The sequence below is a fragment of the Thunnus maccoyii genome, chromosome 17, assembly GCF_910596095.1.
Source record: "Thunnus maccoyii chromosome 17, fThuMac1.1, whole genome shotgun sequence".
In the NCBI taxonomy this organism is placed as follows: domain Eukaryota; kingdom Metazoa; phylum Chordata; class Actinopteri; order Scombriformes; family Scombridae; genus Thunnus; species Thunnus maccoyii.
The window spans coordinates 26,318,574-26,340,246 of record NC_056549.1 but is presented as its reverse complement, the minus strand read 5'-3'; the positions used below and the strand labels follow the sequence as shown (position 1 = coordinate 26,340,246).

Genomic DNA, 21,673 nt, shown 5'->3' with positions numbered 1-21,673 from the left:
AAACAAACTGACTCATCATAAAATGAGAACATGAGCCAAGTGTATGATTATACACTACTCCACTTGTGTCTGGACAAACCTATACTTTGTATTTCTAATTTCTAACATCTCAAGAATATGAACATCTAAGCCACTTGGCCTCTCAAAATGTCACTAATTATAGCCAAAGTGGTATCATATCTAACATGCAGAAGGGCTAGTCCCTTACATGTCTGAGATAAGGTCCCACTTGTGCCAAAGATGACATCCTTATACTGGAATCATGCCCTCAAGATGCACCATGCGGTGAGAAATGTGTAAATATGCTAAGAGGCTTGCTAATTTAAAAGTTGTTCTTCATGTACGGTATATTTTCCCCACAGCAGTACCTATAATTTAAGCTGCAGTATGAAGTGGAAGGAAGAGAAACTGGTGTCTTAAGATAAAGTGAGTGTGCAGATAAATGAGGTCATGTCCTCAGCTAGGGTTCCTCTCTCAAAACAGTGTGTGTGAGCACTGTCTGTGTCTAGAAGATAGACTAAAGCTAAGGGAAAAACAGGACACGCTGACTACAAGTGAATATAAGCAAGACTGAGTGAAATATATTACATTAAAATGATAGCATTAGCAAGGTAATTTGCTACTGGCACGTGACAATATTTTTCATATATGAAAATGTTAAGGGCTGCAGTGAAGTATTTTTTCATTAACGATTAATCTGTCCGCAATTTGTTTCAATTAATTGTTTAGTTGTTTTTTTTAAAAGCAAATCATCCCCGATACAAGCTCTCAAAACCCAATATGACGTCTTCAAATGACTTTTTTTTAAAGTCAAATAATAAAAATCACATTCATAGAATTGAACTGCATGGTATTATCAAGTATAAAACATTAAAGGGGCACTTAAGCAATTTAATATTGCAGTTCCTCAAAGTTGGGGGATTTGCAAGAGATTTTTAAAAAGTTTTTTAAAAAAAAGGTCAAATCAAGCAGCAGAGGAAAAGGTATGCTGACTTTTAGTCCTTAGCCTGGATCAAGCTCCAAAAACCCATAATGCAACTCGATAGAATCTTTCATTAGGCTTGCCCTGCCTGTTAAATGTCTTTCAAAACTCCACCTGCTTGTAACACAGGATTTCTGTTAAAAAGCTTGAAGGAAAGTAATTGCACACTCGTAGCCACGATGCAAGAATAGTTTAAGTTACCAACTTTTCCACATGACAGTCTTCTCCAGGGTATTGAGGGACATAACGACTCAACAGACATTATATAGAGGATAGGACAGAAGTTGTGCTCTATCATGAGGAGGAGTGTCCTCTATCACATTTACATACTGTAGGAGGAGAAAGTCACTGATTCATATGCCATTTAAAAATCACATTAGAAAGGCACAATACATATGATAAATAGCTAATGTTATGTGGTGCAAGAAATAACCCCCTTAATAGTGAATGTCCTACCTGAATGGGGGTGTTTAAAATCGGTACATTTAAAACAACTGTTGCATTGTGTACAAGCGCCACATCTGTAATTCCCATCTGGGATAGGGGCAAGCATGCGCCGTGGCAGGATTTCTGGAAGAGGCGAGACTGAATGGACTAGAGCGTCTCTAAGGTTTCTACCTCGTGAGAAAACTACTCGAGGGGGGTCACTGAAGACATGAAATAAATGAGGATCAGATTTTAAAACGTGCCAGTGTCTAGACAAAACAAGCTTAATCATTTCGACACAACGGGAATACTTGGTGATGAATAAAGGAAGAACTTCTTTCCTACTTTTCTGGACGTCCTTGAAACTCAACTCGCGTCTAGATATCTTATTTATTCTCTCAACAGCAACGTCCAGATGTTATTTTTGTTTCTTTTATTTTGTCTTTCATTACATGCATGTTTCTAGTAAGATCAGAAGGGTCTTTACAGATATGTTTCAAACTGCAAAACTGGCTAAAGGGTAGACTATTTTTTAGAGGAAGAGGATGACAACTGTCGGCTCTTAAAAGGCTATTGTGATCAGTGGGTTCAGTATACAAGTCAATGTACAATATGTTGTGTCTACGGATGATCCAGGTGTCAAGAAAGTACTAAACATGACTATCAAACATTTAACAGTCTCAAGACAGGCCCTGTCTGATCTCCCATCCCATTCTTCTATCATAATTTGATCCGCTGATAAAGGTGGGGCTTTGGTTATTCTCAATAGAAATGACTATTTTTTCTTTATGAAAATATTTTTCCAAAATGTTTAATCTACTTGTGAGATATAATGTCTATCCACTTTAGGAACCCAGTAGTAGCCAGGGGTGTTTGGTTTTTCTTATTAATAGTATTTGCTATCTCTCTCCTAATATTATTCGTCTTAATAAGGCTGTATTTTAGACTCTTAGCTGTTTTTGATATCTATATGGAGATGTTTTTGACACATTGTATGACCTAAGCTATTATCAAATGTATTGTGCCTTTCTAATGTGATTTTTAAACGGCAGTGACTTGCTCCTCCTACAGTATGTAAATGTGATAGAGGACACTCCTCCTCATGATAGAGCACATCTGTGTCCTATCCTCTGTATAATGTCTATTGAGTTGTTATGTCCCTAAATACCCTGAAGAAGAAACATTGGTAACGTATAAACTAATAAACTATTCTTGCATCATGGCTACAAGTGTGGGACTACCTTCCTTCACATTTACATTGTGGTCAACACCTCTGCAACACTGGTGTGCGTTCTTCCTCTCTCTCACAAATTCTAAAACCCAATCTGAGTTAACATAACCCTGAGTTGACATCATCAGAGTTGAAACTGATGATGTCTTGACAAAGCTCATACAGAACCACTATACGACTGTCCGCTTAGGCTAGGTAGCATTCTTCATGACATGTAAACTGACCTGTAGAATTGGTGAAGTTCTATCCATCCATCTCAATCATGTGAATAGACTTATGAGAGATTATAAAGATTAATAATCAGATTTCTCTGAGTTGACTAATAGTCTTTACAGTAAGTATAATTGATTATGCTCTCATTTAGTTCTGTCAGTTTAGATTTATATGTTCCTCCTGATCACAGTGAGACAAAAATACCAACGTCGGAAGGAAAGGGACCCCATTAAGATGATTCATGATGTTTATCAAGTCTTTCTGGTCTCTCATCCTGACCTTCAAGGCGACCGTCCCCTCCCTCTGCCTCTTGCTATCCTCTGCACTTCCTCTACAGCGGTGCCCAACTTCAAAACCACTCAACCAGCCCATTAATGCCTGTCACCTCTCCTCTCACAACAGGAAGACCTGCTGTATAGAGCGGTTGTCTTGGTTGAAGCAGCACTTCATGTTCTCTCTGGGAACAGGCGAATACGTTCAGCAAAGAAACACGCAAATGACTGTGTGCTCGCGTCAGGAGGTGAAGTGGTGCAGGAACAACAGGCATAGCAGGAAATGCACTGTTACTGCCATCAGCAGAGCGAGAGAACAGGAAATCAGGAAATCAAAACTTTACATTACATAGGGATATTGGTGGTACTCACTACTCATTTTGCATGAATTTGTTTTTTCTTTGGACTTACAGAAATGTATGTCACTGCACGCAAATTTACAGAAAGTTCCCTGTTTCCTCTACAAATAAACTTCCACTGGATTAAAGGACGTCTGTGAAATTATAAAGTCAAAAACAAAAATAATGGATTGGGATCACTGATCAAGACTTTACACACACACCCACACAATTGAGAACTCCCTGATGATCCATTATTGCCATTATTGCTACAGTACCATTACGCTCATGAGTGTTCAGCCAAGCCTCATACCAAAGTGGCAAGCTCATACTACAGAAGTGAAAGCGTTTTATACTCTGCTGTCATGTGTAAAGAAAATAGAACCTGACAGACCTTCCAAAGAAGGTAAGTGAAACACGCCTGATGACATATCAAGTAGAGTGATCAAGGAAATTGCAACATTACAACGCCATTGACAGAAACTCCTTGACCTTCTGTCTCTATGAATATCATTTCTGACAAAATGAGGCATTGACAGCCAGAATGTGAGAGGTTTAGATAAGGGATAACAGCTGGATGACGGCAGGAAATTATGCAGCTCTTACACTAGATTACAGAAGAAGAGAACAAAACAGTGTTCTTGTAGCAGACACGTTTTTACAAAGCTAACAAGTTGCTTTCAACCATTGTCTGTGCGGTGAGAAACCATATTACCACGTGACAGGAAACATAGTAACCTTGCAATGAAAAAGGAGTGAGGAAAGAAAAATAAAAACAAAATGTTGTTGATAATGAAAGTATGTGTGTAACCAAGGCAAAAAACTTTTACTTTTTGATAAATATCTTTCTCCCTCAACTTTTTTTGTTCACTTTTTAGTCTTAATCGTCAAACTTACGATGAAGAAGAAAAATGTTTTTTTCAACTGTGTGGCCTCAACATCTAATACACCTCACAAAAGAATGCGTGGAGGAAAACTTGCAGACTTCAGTCCGAGTCCCAAGACAGCAAGGTGAACAGTAAAAGGAATCAAGGTTAAATAAGTAAGAACACATGTGGGTGGGTGGTTAGCCCTCACAGCAAGAGGGTTCTCGGTTGGAACCCACCAGCTGGCTGAGGCCAGACCTGGAGGGTTCTCTCCAGGTACTCCAGCTTCCTCCCACAGACCAAAAACATGTAGCTCAGGTTAATGAGTGACTCTAAATTGCTCCTAAGTGTGAATGTATGTGTGAATGGCTGTCTGTCTCTATACTATATGTCAGCCATGTGATTGACTGGTGACCTATCCAGGGTGTACCCCGCCTCTCGCCCAATGTCAGCTGAGACTGTCTCCAGCTCCCCCACAACCCTCTAGAGGATAAGCAGTAAAGAAAATGGATGGACATGTGGGTGTATTCAGAATATGCCTTTTGGCAAACCTGATTGGACCAGGAACATGTTGGTAACCAACTAAGGAGATTTGACAGCAGTTTTGACAAAAACTGAAAACAGAGCTTGTCAAGACCAAATCAATTCCAAGTTCAAAGGTTTGGAGATACCTAAATGATTACATAACATGCTGAATTTGAACCAATTCCAAAGGCACATTGTGTTCTGTTTCCTGGCTAAATCACAACTACTCTGTATTGCTGACAATGTAATAAGTTACCTGATTATATGCTGTGCATTTATTTTGGATTTATTTGTAATAAATTATGGTATTTTCATATTTAAATCTACACATGGGTTATACATGATACATGATAAACACTCCCATAGCTGGATTAGAAATAGCTCTCAATATTGAATTACATCTCGTTCAAGAGTTCTGTTATTAGACTGCTGTTATCTTTAGTATGCAAAGCTGTTCCCTGAGCCTTGATATCACTTTGTGAAAACGGAAAAAGAAGTGAAACCCTTGGTGAGAGTTGCATAAGCGAGCCGAGTCCAGCTGTCGTTCCCTCCTCCCCACATTCCCATCGTCCAGTTGTCTGAGTTCACTTGGGGGAAGATATCACTCATCAAGACAGAGCGCCAATAAACTCTGGTGATTGAGGAGAGGTGGTGTGTGTGTGTGTGTGTGTCAGACAGAGCTCTCACAGCAAAAACAACATAATATTTGATTTGAAAATTTGATGAAAGCGTAAAAACATGCATTTGGATGGATTCTTTTGTTAGATGTTGGAGACAATGAACAAAGAACAAACAAGACACAAAAAAAATCATGAAATGGGCGATGAGTTACATTCTTACACAGCACAAAGTAGCTAGGGTGCATCTGTGTGCAGATCAGCCGCTTTTGATCAAACATAGTGTCTCAGAGATTATTTTATATCCCTCACCCATTGGAGATTTAAGATACTCCAAATCACAACACATATCGCACTATGAAGACAAATGACACAACAGTACAGCCGCTGCAGTTAGTTGCACTGTGTTCCGGTTTACTCTTCAGCCTGAAAAAACTGTTGTATAATGTCTTATGTGGCTGTGGTGGAGTATTTTTAAAGTCTGAAAAAATAACCTTGATGATATCATCAACTGATCTCAGAGTGGGCATAAGTGTCATAATAAACTAGTGGCAATGAGTTTGATAGAAATGTGTGTTTACCAGGAAAGATGCGATGAGTTGCATTACAGGAAGGGTAGATTCCAGTGTTTCTTTGATTCTCCAATTCAGGTTCTCTTTATGGAAGTGCAATATTAAATTGCTGGAGTACCCCTTTAAAGTTGCATATAATAATGGCTGTTCTTCTGGGAACATTGGCCTCAATGGCCCTGTTTACACCTGGCATTACCATGTGTCTTGGGTGATCTGATGACAAGTGGACAGCCTGAAGCGGAAACCCAAGATATCACTGATACAATGAGTCAAATGCACATCGTTGTTTAATCACAATGGGAAAAAGTAGAATCTGCTACCTAACCACAACCCATATTTACCCCCCTCATCAGTCATTTAGTCCACACACACACACTGTATCCTTCACTTGTTTAGGTAGATGGGTTTTCCATGTAGTTTACCCTTACATGTTCGTCTACACTGTCAACAGGTGGTTACAATCACAGCGGAACAACTAAGGGTCATTATTCATGGGTTAGACCATCTCTCTTCCTCTGTCTCTCTCTCTCTCTCTCATTCTCTCTCTCACACACAAACACACATACACACACACACTAAAAGAGGGAAGAGAGATTTACTATATACAACCTTTTCCTTCACTCTGACTCCCAATCTTCTATCTGTAGTAACCACTCCATGATTTAAACAAGCTTTTCATGTAAATACAGAGAAAAATGGAAACTCTTCCATCATTCATATTCACTGCTGTCGACAAATCTTATTGTGGTATTGTTTTGTTGTATGGTTTGTTTATTTTGAGTTATAGAATCTGCTGTGGAGGATTTATATCCTGTATCAGAAAAAAAATCAATAAAGTTCAATTTTTTTTAATCTTAAAAAGACACATGAGATAATGTAATATAAGCAAGTGAGTAAAATAAAGGCGCACAGTAAGGAATAAGTAGTAGTAATGTAATAGTTATAGTAATGAGTGCTTCAGCTGTAGCCTAGCTACTTTGGCTTTTGTTTCAACCGTAGACAGTGACTTCTAAAATAATGCAGGGACTTCAGAGACAGTAGAGCTGGTTCATTTAATGATACAACTTTACTCCCAACTATGAAGCAGAAGGTGAATACTTTTTAAAGAGTCGCATCTGTAGTTAGTTCATATATAATTTAATCGCCGCACCAAATTTCTCTCCTCATGTCACTGAAAGCACGCTGCAACTACATACTGCTGTCAGCTTTCACTCAGTGAAACATTCACCGAAAAATATTGCCCCCACATTTAGCACCATGGCACTACCTGGCCGTCAAGAAGCATTGCGCCACTTATAACCCCACAACGCTGTAATTTAAGCAGTTTCTTTTGTTTGAGTACCGTAGTATCTGTCGTTCATTTTTTTCTTCTCTCACCAGGAAACGACGTCGTATTACTTGCTAGCTGAGGTTAGCTTACTTACAGTATGTACAGTAGGCTAAAGACAAAAGCCTTTTATTAATTCGGTTGAAAATGTCATAAAACAAGGCAATACAATTGATTTTATGAATAAAATTAGTTAACGTACGTGTGTGTGTGTGTGTGTGTGTGTGTGTGTGTGTGTGTGTGTGTGTGTGTGTGTGTGTGTGTGTGTGTGAATGTGTGTGTGAATGTGTGTGCGTGCGCGTGTGTGGTTGGTTACCGGAGGTCACTGGTTCAATTCCCCGCCACAAATCATTCAACGTTATACGTCCATGAGCAAGACATCATAAACGTTTGCTCTTCAACTTTACTTGAGTCACCGGAGGAAAGACGTTCACAGGACTTAACTGACAGTTGTTCACTTTAAATGATAATTCTTCCGAAACAATACCTGAGTACAAACTCAAGCTAGCTACATAACTCAATTTCAAATAATTACATTCTAAATTTAATGGCCAGTTAGGTAAAATTTAAACACCTCTAGACCTGAAGTCCCCCCTCCCCCTAACCTGCCACACTCACCTGTCTTGAAGCGGAGGTCTTCATCGTCCTCGGAGCCAAACTCCCGGAGGAGGGAGAGGAAGAGTATACCGAAGGCGTTCTGGATCCCGAACACCGAGCCGTTACACCACATGGCAGCCAGCATGACAACCCACCCCCAGCCGCCCTCCGGGTGCACAAACTCGGCCTCCTCCGCTCCTGCAGCTTGCTCCGGGACGCTCACTTTGCTGTCCCCGTTCTCCCTCTTCTCCTCCTCCTCCTCCGACCGCTTCTCCTCTGCTGGCACGTCGGCGGGCATCTCATCCTTGCCCGCTGCATCCTCCTGCATATTGTTCCCTTCTGTCATTGTTTTTGTGTCAGTTTTATACTAAAAGGTCAAAACACAGCAGCAATTTTTGTGGTATTTTTTTTTTTTTTTTTAAATCTGGAGGTATGTAAGCCTACACTGACAGTGGTAAGAAAACTGAAAATTCAAGCAGAGGCTTTCAGGTCAGGGTGAGGAGGCATCCATTGAAGTGAAGCTGTAGGTCTTGTTGTGGTGCTGGTGATGCAGCATCTAATCCTACAGTAACTGTCAGAAAACTGTTGTTGCAGTATTATAAATAGACAGCGCGGAGGGGCGGGGCTCCGGGACATCCTGCAGCTGATTGGACAACTGTCATTTACCCATGACGACCAAGTGTTGGAATACAGACATAATATCGCTTTAACAGACGAAACGTTTCGCACGTCTAGTAATAAAATAAAAGTGTATACATTCAGGCTAAACGCTCCACCCCTTCTTTTGGAAGCTCTCTTACTGCTGTAACGAAAGCTTTCACTTCCCTCTTTCCATCTGCTAAAAATAGACTGAAACTGCCAGGCAAGCAGATGGACAGACATGCAGATGGATCTGTGCAGTGAGCAGATAATTAAAGAAAACGTAGGAAAGATGTGAATGAAGTGTGGTTGGAGCTCAAAAGACAAAACACAAAAACGGAAAAATTACCGCAACTATTGCTTCAGAAATAACAAAAAATATCAAGACCAACCACTGTATTTCACATAAATCACTTTCATAAGAAAAAATAAAAATTACTAATGCATCTGCGAATAATATAATGATGTAATAATGACTCTAAACATAAGACAATCATGCTACTGATCCCTGAACTGTTTTCCATTATTTATTCATCTATTCATATAATACTTGTTTCAATTATGTTGCACCTTCATATTACTATTCATTGTCCCTTTCTATCAGTTAATTTATATATTTGTATGTTGTCTGTATGTTTATTTATATACTTGTATTGCATGTGTTCATCTTACTTATTCTTTAATCTTACCAGATATAAGTTAAGTTGATATGTAACATGATTACACACAGTTTCCTACATTTAATGAAACCTGTAAGAGATTCATTTGCTCTTTAGTAGTCGAGCATACATGAATGGGTCACCTATTAAGGATAACTTGTGTTCATTGTTTGCTTGTGTGCTCAGCTGTCAAACAGTTAACTCTTGTGGTGTTTCAGTGTTGCAGAATATCTGCATATGAAAACATTAAAATGTTACTTGTCATTTACCTGTTGAATTACATAACACAGATTTCATTTTATATCATTTAAAGAAACACAGCTGAAATTCATGTAAAATCTCTAAAGTATAGTGTTTTGGAAATTACATCTGGCTTGTTTCTAAAAAAAAAAAACACACACCCTCTTTCTGCTGATCCCAAATTCCCAGAACTACTTTTACAGGATTAAGTTCACATAAATGAGATTTAAAAAAATATAAAAATAACACCCATCTGTAAGCTGATCTACTCCCAGTGTAGTTACAGGCACTATTTGTTTTTAATCATAGAAACATGGTGCATTAATAGTTTAGTTGATAGTGAACCTTTGTAGCATTTTAATCATTCTTTTGCTTAAAATTTTGCTGGAGAGCAAGACTGTAAAGTGGAAATGTGTGTGACTGGCCCCGTGGCAATAAACAAAACTGATAAATTAAGTGAATCTTAGGCAAAGTCATGACAGTGAACACAATACTTTCAAATAATTCAATGATTAAACAGCCCCAAACAGTTGATAGAGAATTTTATTTAAGCGAATACTTCAGGTGAAATTTTACCTTTTACAAAAAAAAAAATCAAAGCTATTTAATACCCATATAGTAGTTTAGAAATTCAAATTAATTTCATGACCCCCCCTACAACTGCCAATAGATAACATGTGTTGGACTTTAATACTAACCAGATAACCGACACATTCATGACACTCAAGACAATGTCACATGGAAAAAAAAAAGAAGAAGTGGGACAGGAAAGAAAAGGAATAATAGATCTGTATCCTGTTTGTCTGGTGGCGACTCATATGACCAGTCACTGGCAGTAAAGCACACCGTCAGTCTTATACACAAGCTGAATGTCCACTACCAAGACGATGGACACTGGACATTGGTCTGTATGCACAGAGGTGGTGGAGAGCGGTCCAGTCGAGCCCGGCTCAGACCTCAGCTCTCTACTTTGGCCACTTTGGGTTCCTGTCCATCCTGCTCTTCGGCAACCACCTCTCCCTTCCTCTTCCTCAGGCCCTTCATCTTGCGTGTTTGAAGTTTGGACAGATCCTGCTTCTGCATGTGCACGCGGCCGAACTTGGTACCAAAGACGTCGTGGGAAATGTTCTTCTTCTTCTTGGGCTGTTAACAGTGACAGAGAGAAGAATTAAGGAATTGAACTTTCCTACTACTGACATCATCCATCCTCAACCTCATTGTATACACATTTCCCAGGAAATTATTGGTATTTGGCAACTTTGGAATCTCCTCTGGATGTTAAAATAAAGTGGGTTTGAAAAATATTTGGCTGCACAGCGTGGGTTTGTAGTGACAGGCCCCAGTTGAGTAGAGCTTAAGGGATTAAAGCTTGTGTTGGTATTCAACTCAAAGGACAGATAAGTACAGATATGACTGATTAAAATTTGTCCAAGTTTGACACTGCAGAGCTGAGCCTGTCTAGTTGAATCTGATATGTTCTAAAATGGTTCCTGACCAGAAGAGAAACCCTGTTGGTTTAGATAACATGATGGCCTTTCCTCTGGCGCCACCTGCAGGCCATACTTTGTATTTTTCAATCCAGGAGTGGTAAAGATCAAAGAATTACAAAGTTGTCTTTCCATTTTTCATCCATCCAACCAGATTGTTTTCTAGTGTGTAATGAGCGGTGCGGCCTCATGGGGCCGTTAGCATAGCTATAAAAGAATATTTTTTAAAAATAATGGCTGTCAGGTGCTCAGATGTTTGAACACAGCAGGAAAGAAAAAAAAAATCATGTGTAGTTTGTGATCTTTCAAGGCATTGAAGTCTCTATTAATGTTATTTATCCATAATTATACTTAATTATACTTAATACATGTGCCTTTAAATTTAATTAAATTCCTACTTCCCATCAAAAAAACCCTTTAAAGTGTCAGGAAAGATGTCCAACAATTCGATCCAGGTGACATTTACCTTCAGCGCCTTGGGCTGTTTGTGAGCTAACTTGTACAAGTCATCTGAAGCCAGATGTGTTCTTCTTAAGACAAAGTCAAACGAGGGCCCGATCTCCTCCAGCTCGATTCGTGGCGTCCGGCACCCAGACTTCTTCAACAGACACCTGCGAAATCACATCACATCAATGTGTCAGTCATGAGAGAGACGGCATGAAAATATGTCATTGAATCTGTGCAGAACATTTAGAGGGCTACAGGATTTATCTGGTATATAAAATTCAACAACAACTTCAAGTTTTTAAGAAAAAATGTGTAATCTAAGAAAAGAATCTCTGTTCTTGCTTTGTCACTGTGATCAGTTGTTTTGAAAACCATTTTCATTTCAGTACCTGTAGCTACGCATGAATATTTTCCCATCCAGGGCAGTGAAGTGCAGAACATGTTCTAACCCTGCCAGACGTACCGCAGACACAGTGGGACCCCTGAAGAAGTCTGAGAAGCAGACAACGACCATTATTAACAGACAACAACAAAACAGATGTGACACCTTCACAGAGTCTGGTGAGTGCGTACCTATGAGCAGACTCTTCAGACGTTTGTGCTCGTTGTCTAAATCGAAAGCCTCGCCTGCAAACACCAGCATTGGTTTGGTCCCCTCGGGACATTTGCTTGCCTGCGATAGAAAAACACAAATTACATTTTAACAGGGACTGTATTTCAGAGAAACTGTATCATATAACAATTATGAGATGTTTCACAGGGCAGAAAAATATTTGTTCAAAAATATTGGAAGCAACTGATGTCTTTTCCTTTCTTGAGTATGAAACAAAGTCACTTGTGTTTGGATCCCATTGTTGGACATACTGAGCTGCGTCTTAAGCCAACACACACACACACACACACCTCAGTGAAAAAGTATTTTAAACAAACTTAAAAAAAGGATCAGCCTAGCTTTACCTGGTCAGGCTGGTTTGGTTGTCATGGTAAAACACGTGATTCAGTCTGTTGTGTTGGTTTAGTGTATCTGAACTTGCAGTCTTCTTATCTAATCCTTTGTATGTCTATTATAGTTGCATAGTTATGAAAATATGCATTTCCTGGTTACTGTTATGTGTCTTGTTTAGAGAGCCGTGAACAGTCTGTTATCACACACTCAGCTTGTAGTTTTGTGCTCCGGTAGAGCTTCACTAAAATTAAATTAAACTTTTATATAAAAATCACATTAAAAGGACTAGTTCAATATTTTGGAAGACATGCTTATTTGCTTTCTTTCTGAAAGTGAGAGAAGATTGACATCAATCTCATGTGTGTGCGTTCAGTACAGAGCTGAAGTCAGGGTGTAGTTAGCCTAGCTTAGCATAAAGACTGGAGGCAGGGAGAAGTGAAAAACAAAACACCAACACCACCACAGCTTACTGACTAACTTGTGTTTCTCATTTGTTTTACTCTCATACATAAAAAGAAATGTAAAAACAACTACTTGTGGCTTTAGGGCAAGTCGAGTCCTGGAACTATTTCTTGGCAGCTGGGTGCAGTGACTGTACACATCTTCCCAGAATCAGGCTGTTAAATGAAGGTTGCCAGGACACTTTATTCGACAATTTAGACACAGTATCACTTTTCCTTCAGGATCGGTAGAGGGCACGTTAATGCACCTCCTAGGCCTGGGAACCCTTCTGGACCCCCAGTAATGGAGGAAATGGATATGGAGAAGTGCTGCAGAACTTTGAAGTTAAAGTTTGCAAGGACCCATCACCTCGCTCTCGCCGATTATAATCAACTAACCCTTTACACTGTTGGTATATAACAGTGTAAATCAAATTTCCCTTGAGTGGACAGACAGAACACAGACAATTATTGAATAACTGCAACCATTACCTTAATATCACTCAAGGAGACGTACTTCTCAATTCCAAGTTCAATCATATCGAGCACATGGAAGTCAAACAAACGGCCTGCAAATAAACCAAAGGAAACAATCACACACATGATTTAGCCTCTGGTTGTTCAAAACTGTGGGAAAGCGTGATTCACTAACAGTCAAGGGGATTTTTCCAGGATCTTTCAACACTGAATCAAACATTTTCTTACACAACAACTTTTTTACGGGAGGTTTACAGATCAGTGTTTAAAATGATTATGGCGACAGTGTGCTGTTATTGGGAAATATTCTTGATACAATAAAAAATACCTAGAAAATAGAACATATGCTTAACATTTTTGGGCAAACCTCAAGAAATCCCCTCAATAAAATTCAAAAACATGAGGCATATAAGAGACAATCAAGAAATGTTTGACTTTTTAAAAATAATTTACATCCTGGTGAAAATAGGTGTAGAAATTGGATATTAACTGGTCTCTAAAGGCAAGTTTCTTTTACAAGCGAGTGAGTAAATTTTACCAAATATGAGGTTGTTGGGTCGTTTCTTGTTGTGGGAGCCGAACAGAAACAGCGAGCAGTCTGTCTTCTTGGAGAAAAATTCCTGGTAAAGAGTTAAAATGCAGAGTGATAAACCTGGAAAATGTGTAAAGATATGTAACTGTTGTAATGAGGTGTTTGGGTATTCTGGGTAAACTAACCAGTGATGTTGAGTCCTCAAACGGCCGAGTGATGTTCTTCCTAAAAAGCAAATCCAGATTTTATCCACTGCAGATGACTCAAGATGTTTTCTGACACCAGAAGATCATTAGACATATGTAATACACATAACATAAGCACTGAAATTAACTTATAATGACATGAAGTAGCATTTAAAATGCTTTTAACTGTGAACTCATTTCAAAAGAGAAACTAAAACATTTTTTGTAATTTCCTGAGATATAAAATCACTTACTTCTTGTACAGTACTGCATTGGGTTTTTTCAGGGAATACTGCAAGAAAGAGATTTTTCATTTCAATTCACAAACATACTTGTGAGTCATTGTTTTAAATCACAGCTTAAGTCCAAGTTTGATAACTAGGCTTAGTTACAGGTTCTACACAGTTCTTACAGTCTCCTCTTCTATTGAAAAATACTGGCCAGGCTTTTGATTTCTCTCTAGATGACACATGGTTATATGACAACCACAGCGGTAAATTCTAGTATTTCACAACCTGGGTTTCGTTTAGTTTTGGCCATCATGTCAAAAGGTTAAACTAATATATTCATTGTTGTCGCTCTGTTGGAGTCAACTTTACAATGGGTCCAAAAAACACACAAGCCTTTAACAGATTTCTTCAAGTTCTTCATTTAGACTGCATGACAAAACCAGGTCACACCTCTCAAGCTAACTAGCATCATGAAGCAAGTTCAACTCAGTCACAACAGTAAAATATTCTATTATTATTTCCAAATGACAGATGTAACTACATATTCGTAATTACATAGTTACATGGATAATGCCAGGGACACTCAGTCTGTCACATCTTTATGAACAAGACATACATTTAGGTTCACGCAGTGGGAAGTTTACTGGGTAATAACAGCTATTGTTCTTTTCCACCGAACCTACTAAGTTGTGTGGTGCTAATTTAAAAGAGGAACCATTGAACTCAGGTGTAAAAGTGTCCTGTTAACTATGGATGAACAATTGTTAACTCACATTCCAGAGCAGATTCACATATTTACAAAAGTTGTCTCTCTATTATTCTGATGAATGCTTCATTTAACTGATTTCTTTACATCACAATGACAAAAACAACTTTTTAAACTCATATTGGAATAATATAAGCTCTATAAAATAACTTTGCTAATCAAAAGAACTACAACTGGAACTGAAGTTCACAGTGTGATATGGAGTAAATCCTACTAAAACCAATCCATATCTGTGTGACATATCTCGTGTCTTGAAGGTCTTCGTCAGTGAGTGCGTTGTCAGGTTACTTACTATGTCCTTCAGGGCCTGGGTGATGGTTTGACTGGTGTTCCCTCCTTTCATAATCATAGTGCTCTTTCCATCCTCACTCAGCTTGGGTGCTCTGCTCTCCAAGAAGCGCTTGGAGCGTTTTGTCTTGGGTTTTCTGAGGACACAAACAAAGACAGGAAAAGATGGGACACAGCCAGTACTGATCACTGCTGCATCAAATGAAAAAGTCCAAAAAAGAGGCTGTCAGGACTTAAATAATATCCTGTTTTAAATATGGCAAACATGGCAATTCTCAGGAGGTTTTATGTGCCTTATCATGCTGAGACCCATGAAAGATGAAACATGACTTCTCCTCTAATCTAACAATAGTAAATGATTTCCACCCTTTGCTAGACAACTAAAATACTTGATATTCAATATAAAGCAACTGTGGTTAGTGCAGGAGTTTACTGTGCTAGAGAGAAAGTGATTAACCAGCTGGTGTTGAAGTAAATCCTCCCCTAAGGTCATAATAGTGCTGAAATGATAAACTGAATTATTTATTGAGAAATTCACAGGAGATGAATCCCAATTTTGATCATTAATTGTCACTGATAACATATCAATATTGGATGTTATACATTCACATGTGTGAGGAACATTTAACTTTTAATGTTTAACTTTTAATTTTTCATTTTAAATTGTATAGAACTGTTGTTCTCGACTAGCATCAAATTCCCTCTTTGTGTTTCCTTGTTGAGCTGCGGTGGAAGTATAGTAACAAAAAGAGGGACTTTGGACTAAAAAGACTGTAACGTTGAAAGATATCTACTTGATTTGACTCATTTGGACAACTGAAGCTTCATATTAGCTTTAGATAAACTTTTAAATACATTTTTGTACAGAAGGAGGTCTGTGGATTTTGTCCCCCATCACTTACATTGTAAGTGCATTATGAAGGGATCTTCTAATGGTCAGTATGAACAAGAGGAATGATTACAGCAAGAAAAACATATTTCACTGTTCATTTGGACTCCTGACTGTTGTTTTAAAACAGACCTGGAACATTATGAACCCGTCCTTTAAGCTAAATGAACCATTTTAACAAATGACACTTTAATACATGATTTTAGGCTTCAGTAACTTCATGGAAATATCTCACTTTGTTTGCCATTTCAAAAACTAAATAAACAGCAAGTTAATGGGTAATAATATTCCCATGTTAGTTAGAGAGGTCAGACTTTTCTCCCTTAATTGTCAAAAAAGTTACCAGACACTACAGTACAGGCCTATATAAAGTGGCCAGAAACAAGTAACATATCCATCCTTAACGCATTTATATCATAATATTTGCTGTACTATTCCTCCCCTGGTATTTCAGTCTGCATTCATCATATTGAGGGAAAGTCAGCATCACCTCTTCACACAGCACATAACTTCACACAGCATATCACTGGGATTAATGTGAACTGTGCAGTTAGTATTTGATGCTATGATGTCACTTGATTATTGATCTGTCTTAATTATGAGTTAATAACTGGTTATCAGTTAACGTCACATGCGTGTTTAACTGATACCTGCTCAACCCTTACTCGACATTAAGTGGTTTATACTAAACGTTAATAATGAAAATCAACCAAAGTCATCGTTAAAAAGAAATAAATAACTGTCAAACTTACGTTATACCGTCTAACTGCGTCATTTTTGTGTCTTTCTTCGTGTTTCTGCTAACAACATGGGCAGTCACGCTGCTGTATGTCCACGCGAGGATCCGACGGAAGACAACATTGGTTGTTTCTCTTCTTCGTTGGTGGTAACGTGGTTGATATCCTGCTTCAAGCGCATTACCGCCATCTAGTGTCAGGAACTACATCCCGCATCACAGCCTGCCCGCCAGAAGAACTGGAGGCCAAAACAAAGACACACATTGACTTTGATTCTCACAATAGGGGTTCTCCCTCCATGCCAGGCTGTCCTAAATTTTTAATGAGGTCATTCCATAGCCTTTCTGCCATCTGCTATGTTATCTTTATTTCATTATGATGCTTAAGTGTTTTCTGTTATTGTCTTAATGTCACATGCTGTAAGTGACGGTTTCTATAAATAGATTGCAATGATGAGAAAGATGAGAAAGAGTATATTTAAAACGATTTAAAGACTGCTTGTGTATTTTTGTTTGGAGCTTCCTCAAGTACAGTTTTTATGCTTAATCGAACCACTTCTCTGTGGGGCATTCTCATTTATTAAAAATGTATGATATATATGATATATGATGATCTTGACCTGTGGTGATATCTTCATCTATGTCATACATTACAAAAGATTTCCTGGTCATATCCACAGGCCCCACAGTACAGTTCTTGAGGTCTCCGGTGAAGGGGGCATGAAAGTGTTTCAGCCCTTAAATGTGTTTCAGAAAATTTAGTTACATCATTTGATGAACAGAAATGGGATCAAATCTGCAGCAACTCAAAAGATTTAAAGGTAATGCCCATACAACATATCACACAGACATGTAGGGTAGCCGAGGGTACGCTAGTTTATGGACATGCCACCAAATCTAACAAGTCAATGAAAATTAACTGTTATATAGTGGATGCCACAGGTTTGCAGTCTGCATTCTCGCCAATACTTTATATTTTAGGAGACTGAAATGTATTATCTGTTTCCCCCCAATGATTGAAGGACTATGGGCCCAGACATAATATTGGACATGAACTGGAAGAAACCTGAAGTGCCTCCTCTGTTCCAGGACAGCGTGACGGAGTTCAGAAAGGTTGCTGCACATGAAAGAATGCCACATACTCCAGCAGGATGTTTATGTGTATTTTTAAATGAGGAAGTGAAAGGATGAAGTGGAACCACACTGATGGAATGGATTTCCATGTGGGATTTATGTCTTTGTACTTTCTGTCAGTGTTGTATATTTTCTTCTTTCCTTTTCTTTCTCTCTGTAAGCAAAACACTTCTATTGTATTTTGGCTCTGTGGTTCTATGGAAAAATGGGGTAGTTGTGTTTGGAAATAGGTTGTATATTTTTGATTTAAAAGAATCTAAACACTTAAGTCCCATGGAAAATAAGAATCTTTTTTTTAAGGCAGGCCTGGCCGAAAGTCCAGTATCAAAAGTAAAAATACAGTCCCTAATAGGCCTTTTTCATAAAAGAAATACTGACATCTCACAGTGTGAAAAGTACAGGTGTAAATACTACACTGAAAGATGGCTGAATTCCATTTAGCTGTTTCAGTTTCACGGTCCTGCTATTGCACAAGCTGGCTCACTGGAACACTGTCATGGTTTACTGGGACACTTGAATAGAAAAGAGTGAGCAAAATATCAGTGCAGTTATGTGGTATTCTGTGCAGTATGACTTTACTATCCTGTTGCAGGATTTGTTAGTTACTATTAAAAGCTACTACAACTTTTGAATTCTAGTTCAGCAGAGTCTGTGGCTCAACATTTATCAGCCCTTACATGTGCAGCAGCTCCAAAAAGCAGCCATTCTCCTGTCCACCTATCATGTGGTTGGAGACCATGGTCTTGAAATAGAAAGAGAAAGATACAAGAAATTTGGTTTACTTGGAGAACAGAGCACCTGTAAAGACCCATACACACATTTTCACTCTTATGCCCACGGTATAACAAAAAATAGCAGCAACTTCCAACCCTAAATTTCTACCTGAACACCACTTACTGACTGTGTAGCTGGATGGGCTGCAGGTAGCCAGATGAGTGTTGAATAGGTTGTCTTAAAAAGGAGCCTCTTTAACTACATGTAAATTTCATTCAAAGCAGCTTGTTCCTGTGCTTCACGAGCAGAGAGAGATCACTACACTCAACATCCACCAGGTGGTAGCATGTCCTTCTACATAACATTGAAATATCACAGCCTCATGACAAGAATCTTACCAGTGCTGCTGTTAAGGAAACTCTGGAGCAGTGTCTTACTAAGGTGAAAGAATGGGTGTAAAAACAAAATAATGTGACCTCAGCTGATGGTTATCTCTGAACTGCTGGTTGGGGACTTGAAAGTTTTCATGTTTTATTACGTTGGAATATTGAACCAAAGTAGATTTAATGTGGCTTTTTTGACACTGATCAGCAAAAAAAGACCTACATGTCAAAGTGAAAACAGACCTCTACAAAGTGATCTAAATTAATCACAAATGTAAAATACAAAATACATGTTTGCAGCAGTAGTTTTTTTTAGAAGAAGTCACATAATTAGTTAAATGAAGATCACCTGTGTGTGGTCAAAGTTTCAGTTGATTGCAGTATAAATACACATATATGGTCCAACTTTTGGTGAGTCAGTATTGCGGTAAAACCTCCACCATAAGGCTGAAGGAACACTCCAAATTAGTGAAAAGGTGATTGAAAAGCACAAGAACATTTCCAAGTCGCTAACATCCCTTGAAGTCCAGTTCAAGTGAGGTAGGACATCAAGAGACCTGCGTCACCTCTAAAGGAGTTGCAGGCTTCAGGGCTGGCAGGCTGCTTCACCAGTCACACCGGTGTTATGGGGCAGCAGACAGAAAAACAGTCTAAAAAACAGTGATGGAAGAAGTATTCAGACCCTTTTGTACCAATATATAAATGTAAAAGTTCTGCATTATATGTAGAAGTCCTGCAAAACCCTTCTTAAGCAAAGTGTTAGCAGCAAAAAGTATCAAAGTAAGTACTGGTTTTGTCTGACTGACATGTTATTATACGGTATATGACTTTAATAGATGGTTAGTACTGATGCATCAATGTGTAGTCATCAGTTTACTGGCATAGCTGCTGGAAGTGGAGCTGCTTTAAACTACTTAATATACAGTTAGCTTGTTTAGTCTAGAGGTTCTCAATCTAGGGCTCAGGGCCCTTCAAAGGGTCACCAGATAAATCTGAGGGGTCAAAAACTATTTTGTATTCATTTTTTGGACTTTTTACTTTGTTTTGTGAAATACTGATGAATTTGACCTCTCTGGGCCTTCAACGGGTATTAAAATGAAACCGTGAGAGATGTGAGAGAAGGAAAATCACTATTTGGTGGAACTGCACACAAGTCATAGACATCTCAAATGAGAGAAGGGGCCCAAGCAAAACATATGTTTTTGTAAGAGGTCACAAGACAAAAAAGTTGGAAACCACTGGTATAATCTTTAACAATGTGTTTTATGTGTATTTTATGTGTTGTTGTATATGTCAGTATGAAGTAGCAGAAAATGGAAATACTCAAGTTAAGTACTCAAAGTTGTACTTAAGTACAGCACTAAATGTACTTTGCTTTCCACCATTGAAAAAAACCTACAATATCTCAGCTACAGTTTGCCAGACTGCGGTTGGAAGACTGATGTCAGCTAGAGGGTTCAATGTTCTGATGAAACCAAAGTCGAGTTTTTTGGCCATCAGACTAAACACTATGTTTTACTGCACATCATCATCATAAACATATCATCCCTACAGTGATGCATGGTGGAGGCAGCTCCATGCTGACAGCAGACATTTAGAAGCACAAGTGCAATCAATAACATTAATGATGGCTGAATCACATTTTGTTCTTCCACATTCATCACCCTGGTATAGTGCATGATGGTTCACCAGTATAACTTCCTCAGACACTTGAATGGAACACAGCCATCATTAACGTTATCAGTTCCACCTATGCTTTTGCTGTTATGACAGTTCGAAATGTTTGCTATGAAAAATGTCTCTATAGTGACCTGTGTGTTGGAGGGGGCTAAACCTACCTGAACTGATGATTTACAGTATCTTACAAATGTTTTTGCTAAATTTTCAGCTTTATATACTGCTAATTTTGGTCAAAAAATCTTAAAATACTGTAGCACACAAAATGATGCAAGATGCTATCCAGTTGCATTATGGGAAATGTAGGATCCATTGAACACAAGGTCCCCCTATTTAGCATTTCTAAGCAGTAAATAAACAGTTAATGGTTTATAACTCACTATAATGTAGTTGTTAGCAGTGTTAGTAGCAAGTGTTACCTGACTGTATTTTTTTAATGTCTCTCACAACCTTACTGGAGTACCGGCAGTCAGTACACTACAGCATCTTCCCATTACTTCCTATTGTGTAGGAGGTTTCAGCTCATTGTGATACATGTCAATGAGTAAAGTATACAAGGCACATCATCTTACAATCATGATAAGTGTTTCTCTTTGTACTATTTAATATGAAAGTGATTTCATGACTGGGCTTGGTTTTATAGTAGTCATAAGTTTTTAAAATGGGTTTTATGGGCAATATTGCCTTCAACAGTGTTGGTGAGATGGTGCTGTTGTTTTGGTTGGTCTGTATTGTCAGGTTCCTCTGTCTTGTCTTATGTGTTGTACTGTGTTCTCTTTACCTATATTGACATCTTTGGTCCTAAATGCTTTGGACAAAAAACAAAAATGCACAACAA

General features: G+C 38.5%; 2 protein-coding genes across 2 annotated transcripts in view; both read right to left on the bottom strand.

Annotated features, from left to right (window-relative positions):
• The window catches only part of slc16a10 (solute carrier family 16 member 10), a 38,246-nt gene extending 29,693 nt beyond the window's left edge, over positions 1–8,553 (bottom strand). The window contains exon 1 of the mRNA XM_042390863.1: positions 7,988–8,553. Coding sequence (XP_042246797.1) covers positions 7,988–8,312 — 325 coding nt within the window. The 5' untranslated portion in view covers positions 8,313–8,553. The remainder of the gene's footprint in view (positions 1–7,987) is intronic.
• A 1,476-nt stretch (positions 8,554–10,029) lies between these two features.
• Positions 10,030–17,062, bottom strand: rpf2 (ribosome production factor 2 homolog). The gene is made up of 10 exons (XM_042389552.1): positions 16,944–17,062; positions 15,307–15,439; positions 14,273–14,310; positions 14,019–14,058; positions 13,840–13,921; positions 13,317–13,393; positions 12,012–12,111; positions 11,828–11,930; positions 11,458–11,602; positions 10,030–10,647 (listed from the first exon to the last, which is right to left on the bottom strand). The coding sequence occupies exons 1-10, from the start codon at positions 16,964–16,966 to the stop codon at positions 10,462–10,464; spliced, it is 927 nt and encodes a 308-aa protein (XP_042245486.1). The 5' UTR covers positions 16,967–17,062; the 3' UTR covers positions 10,030–10,461.
• Positions 17,063–21,673: the final 4,611 nt, after the last annotated feature.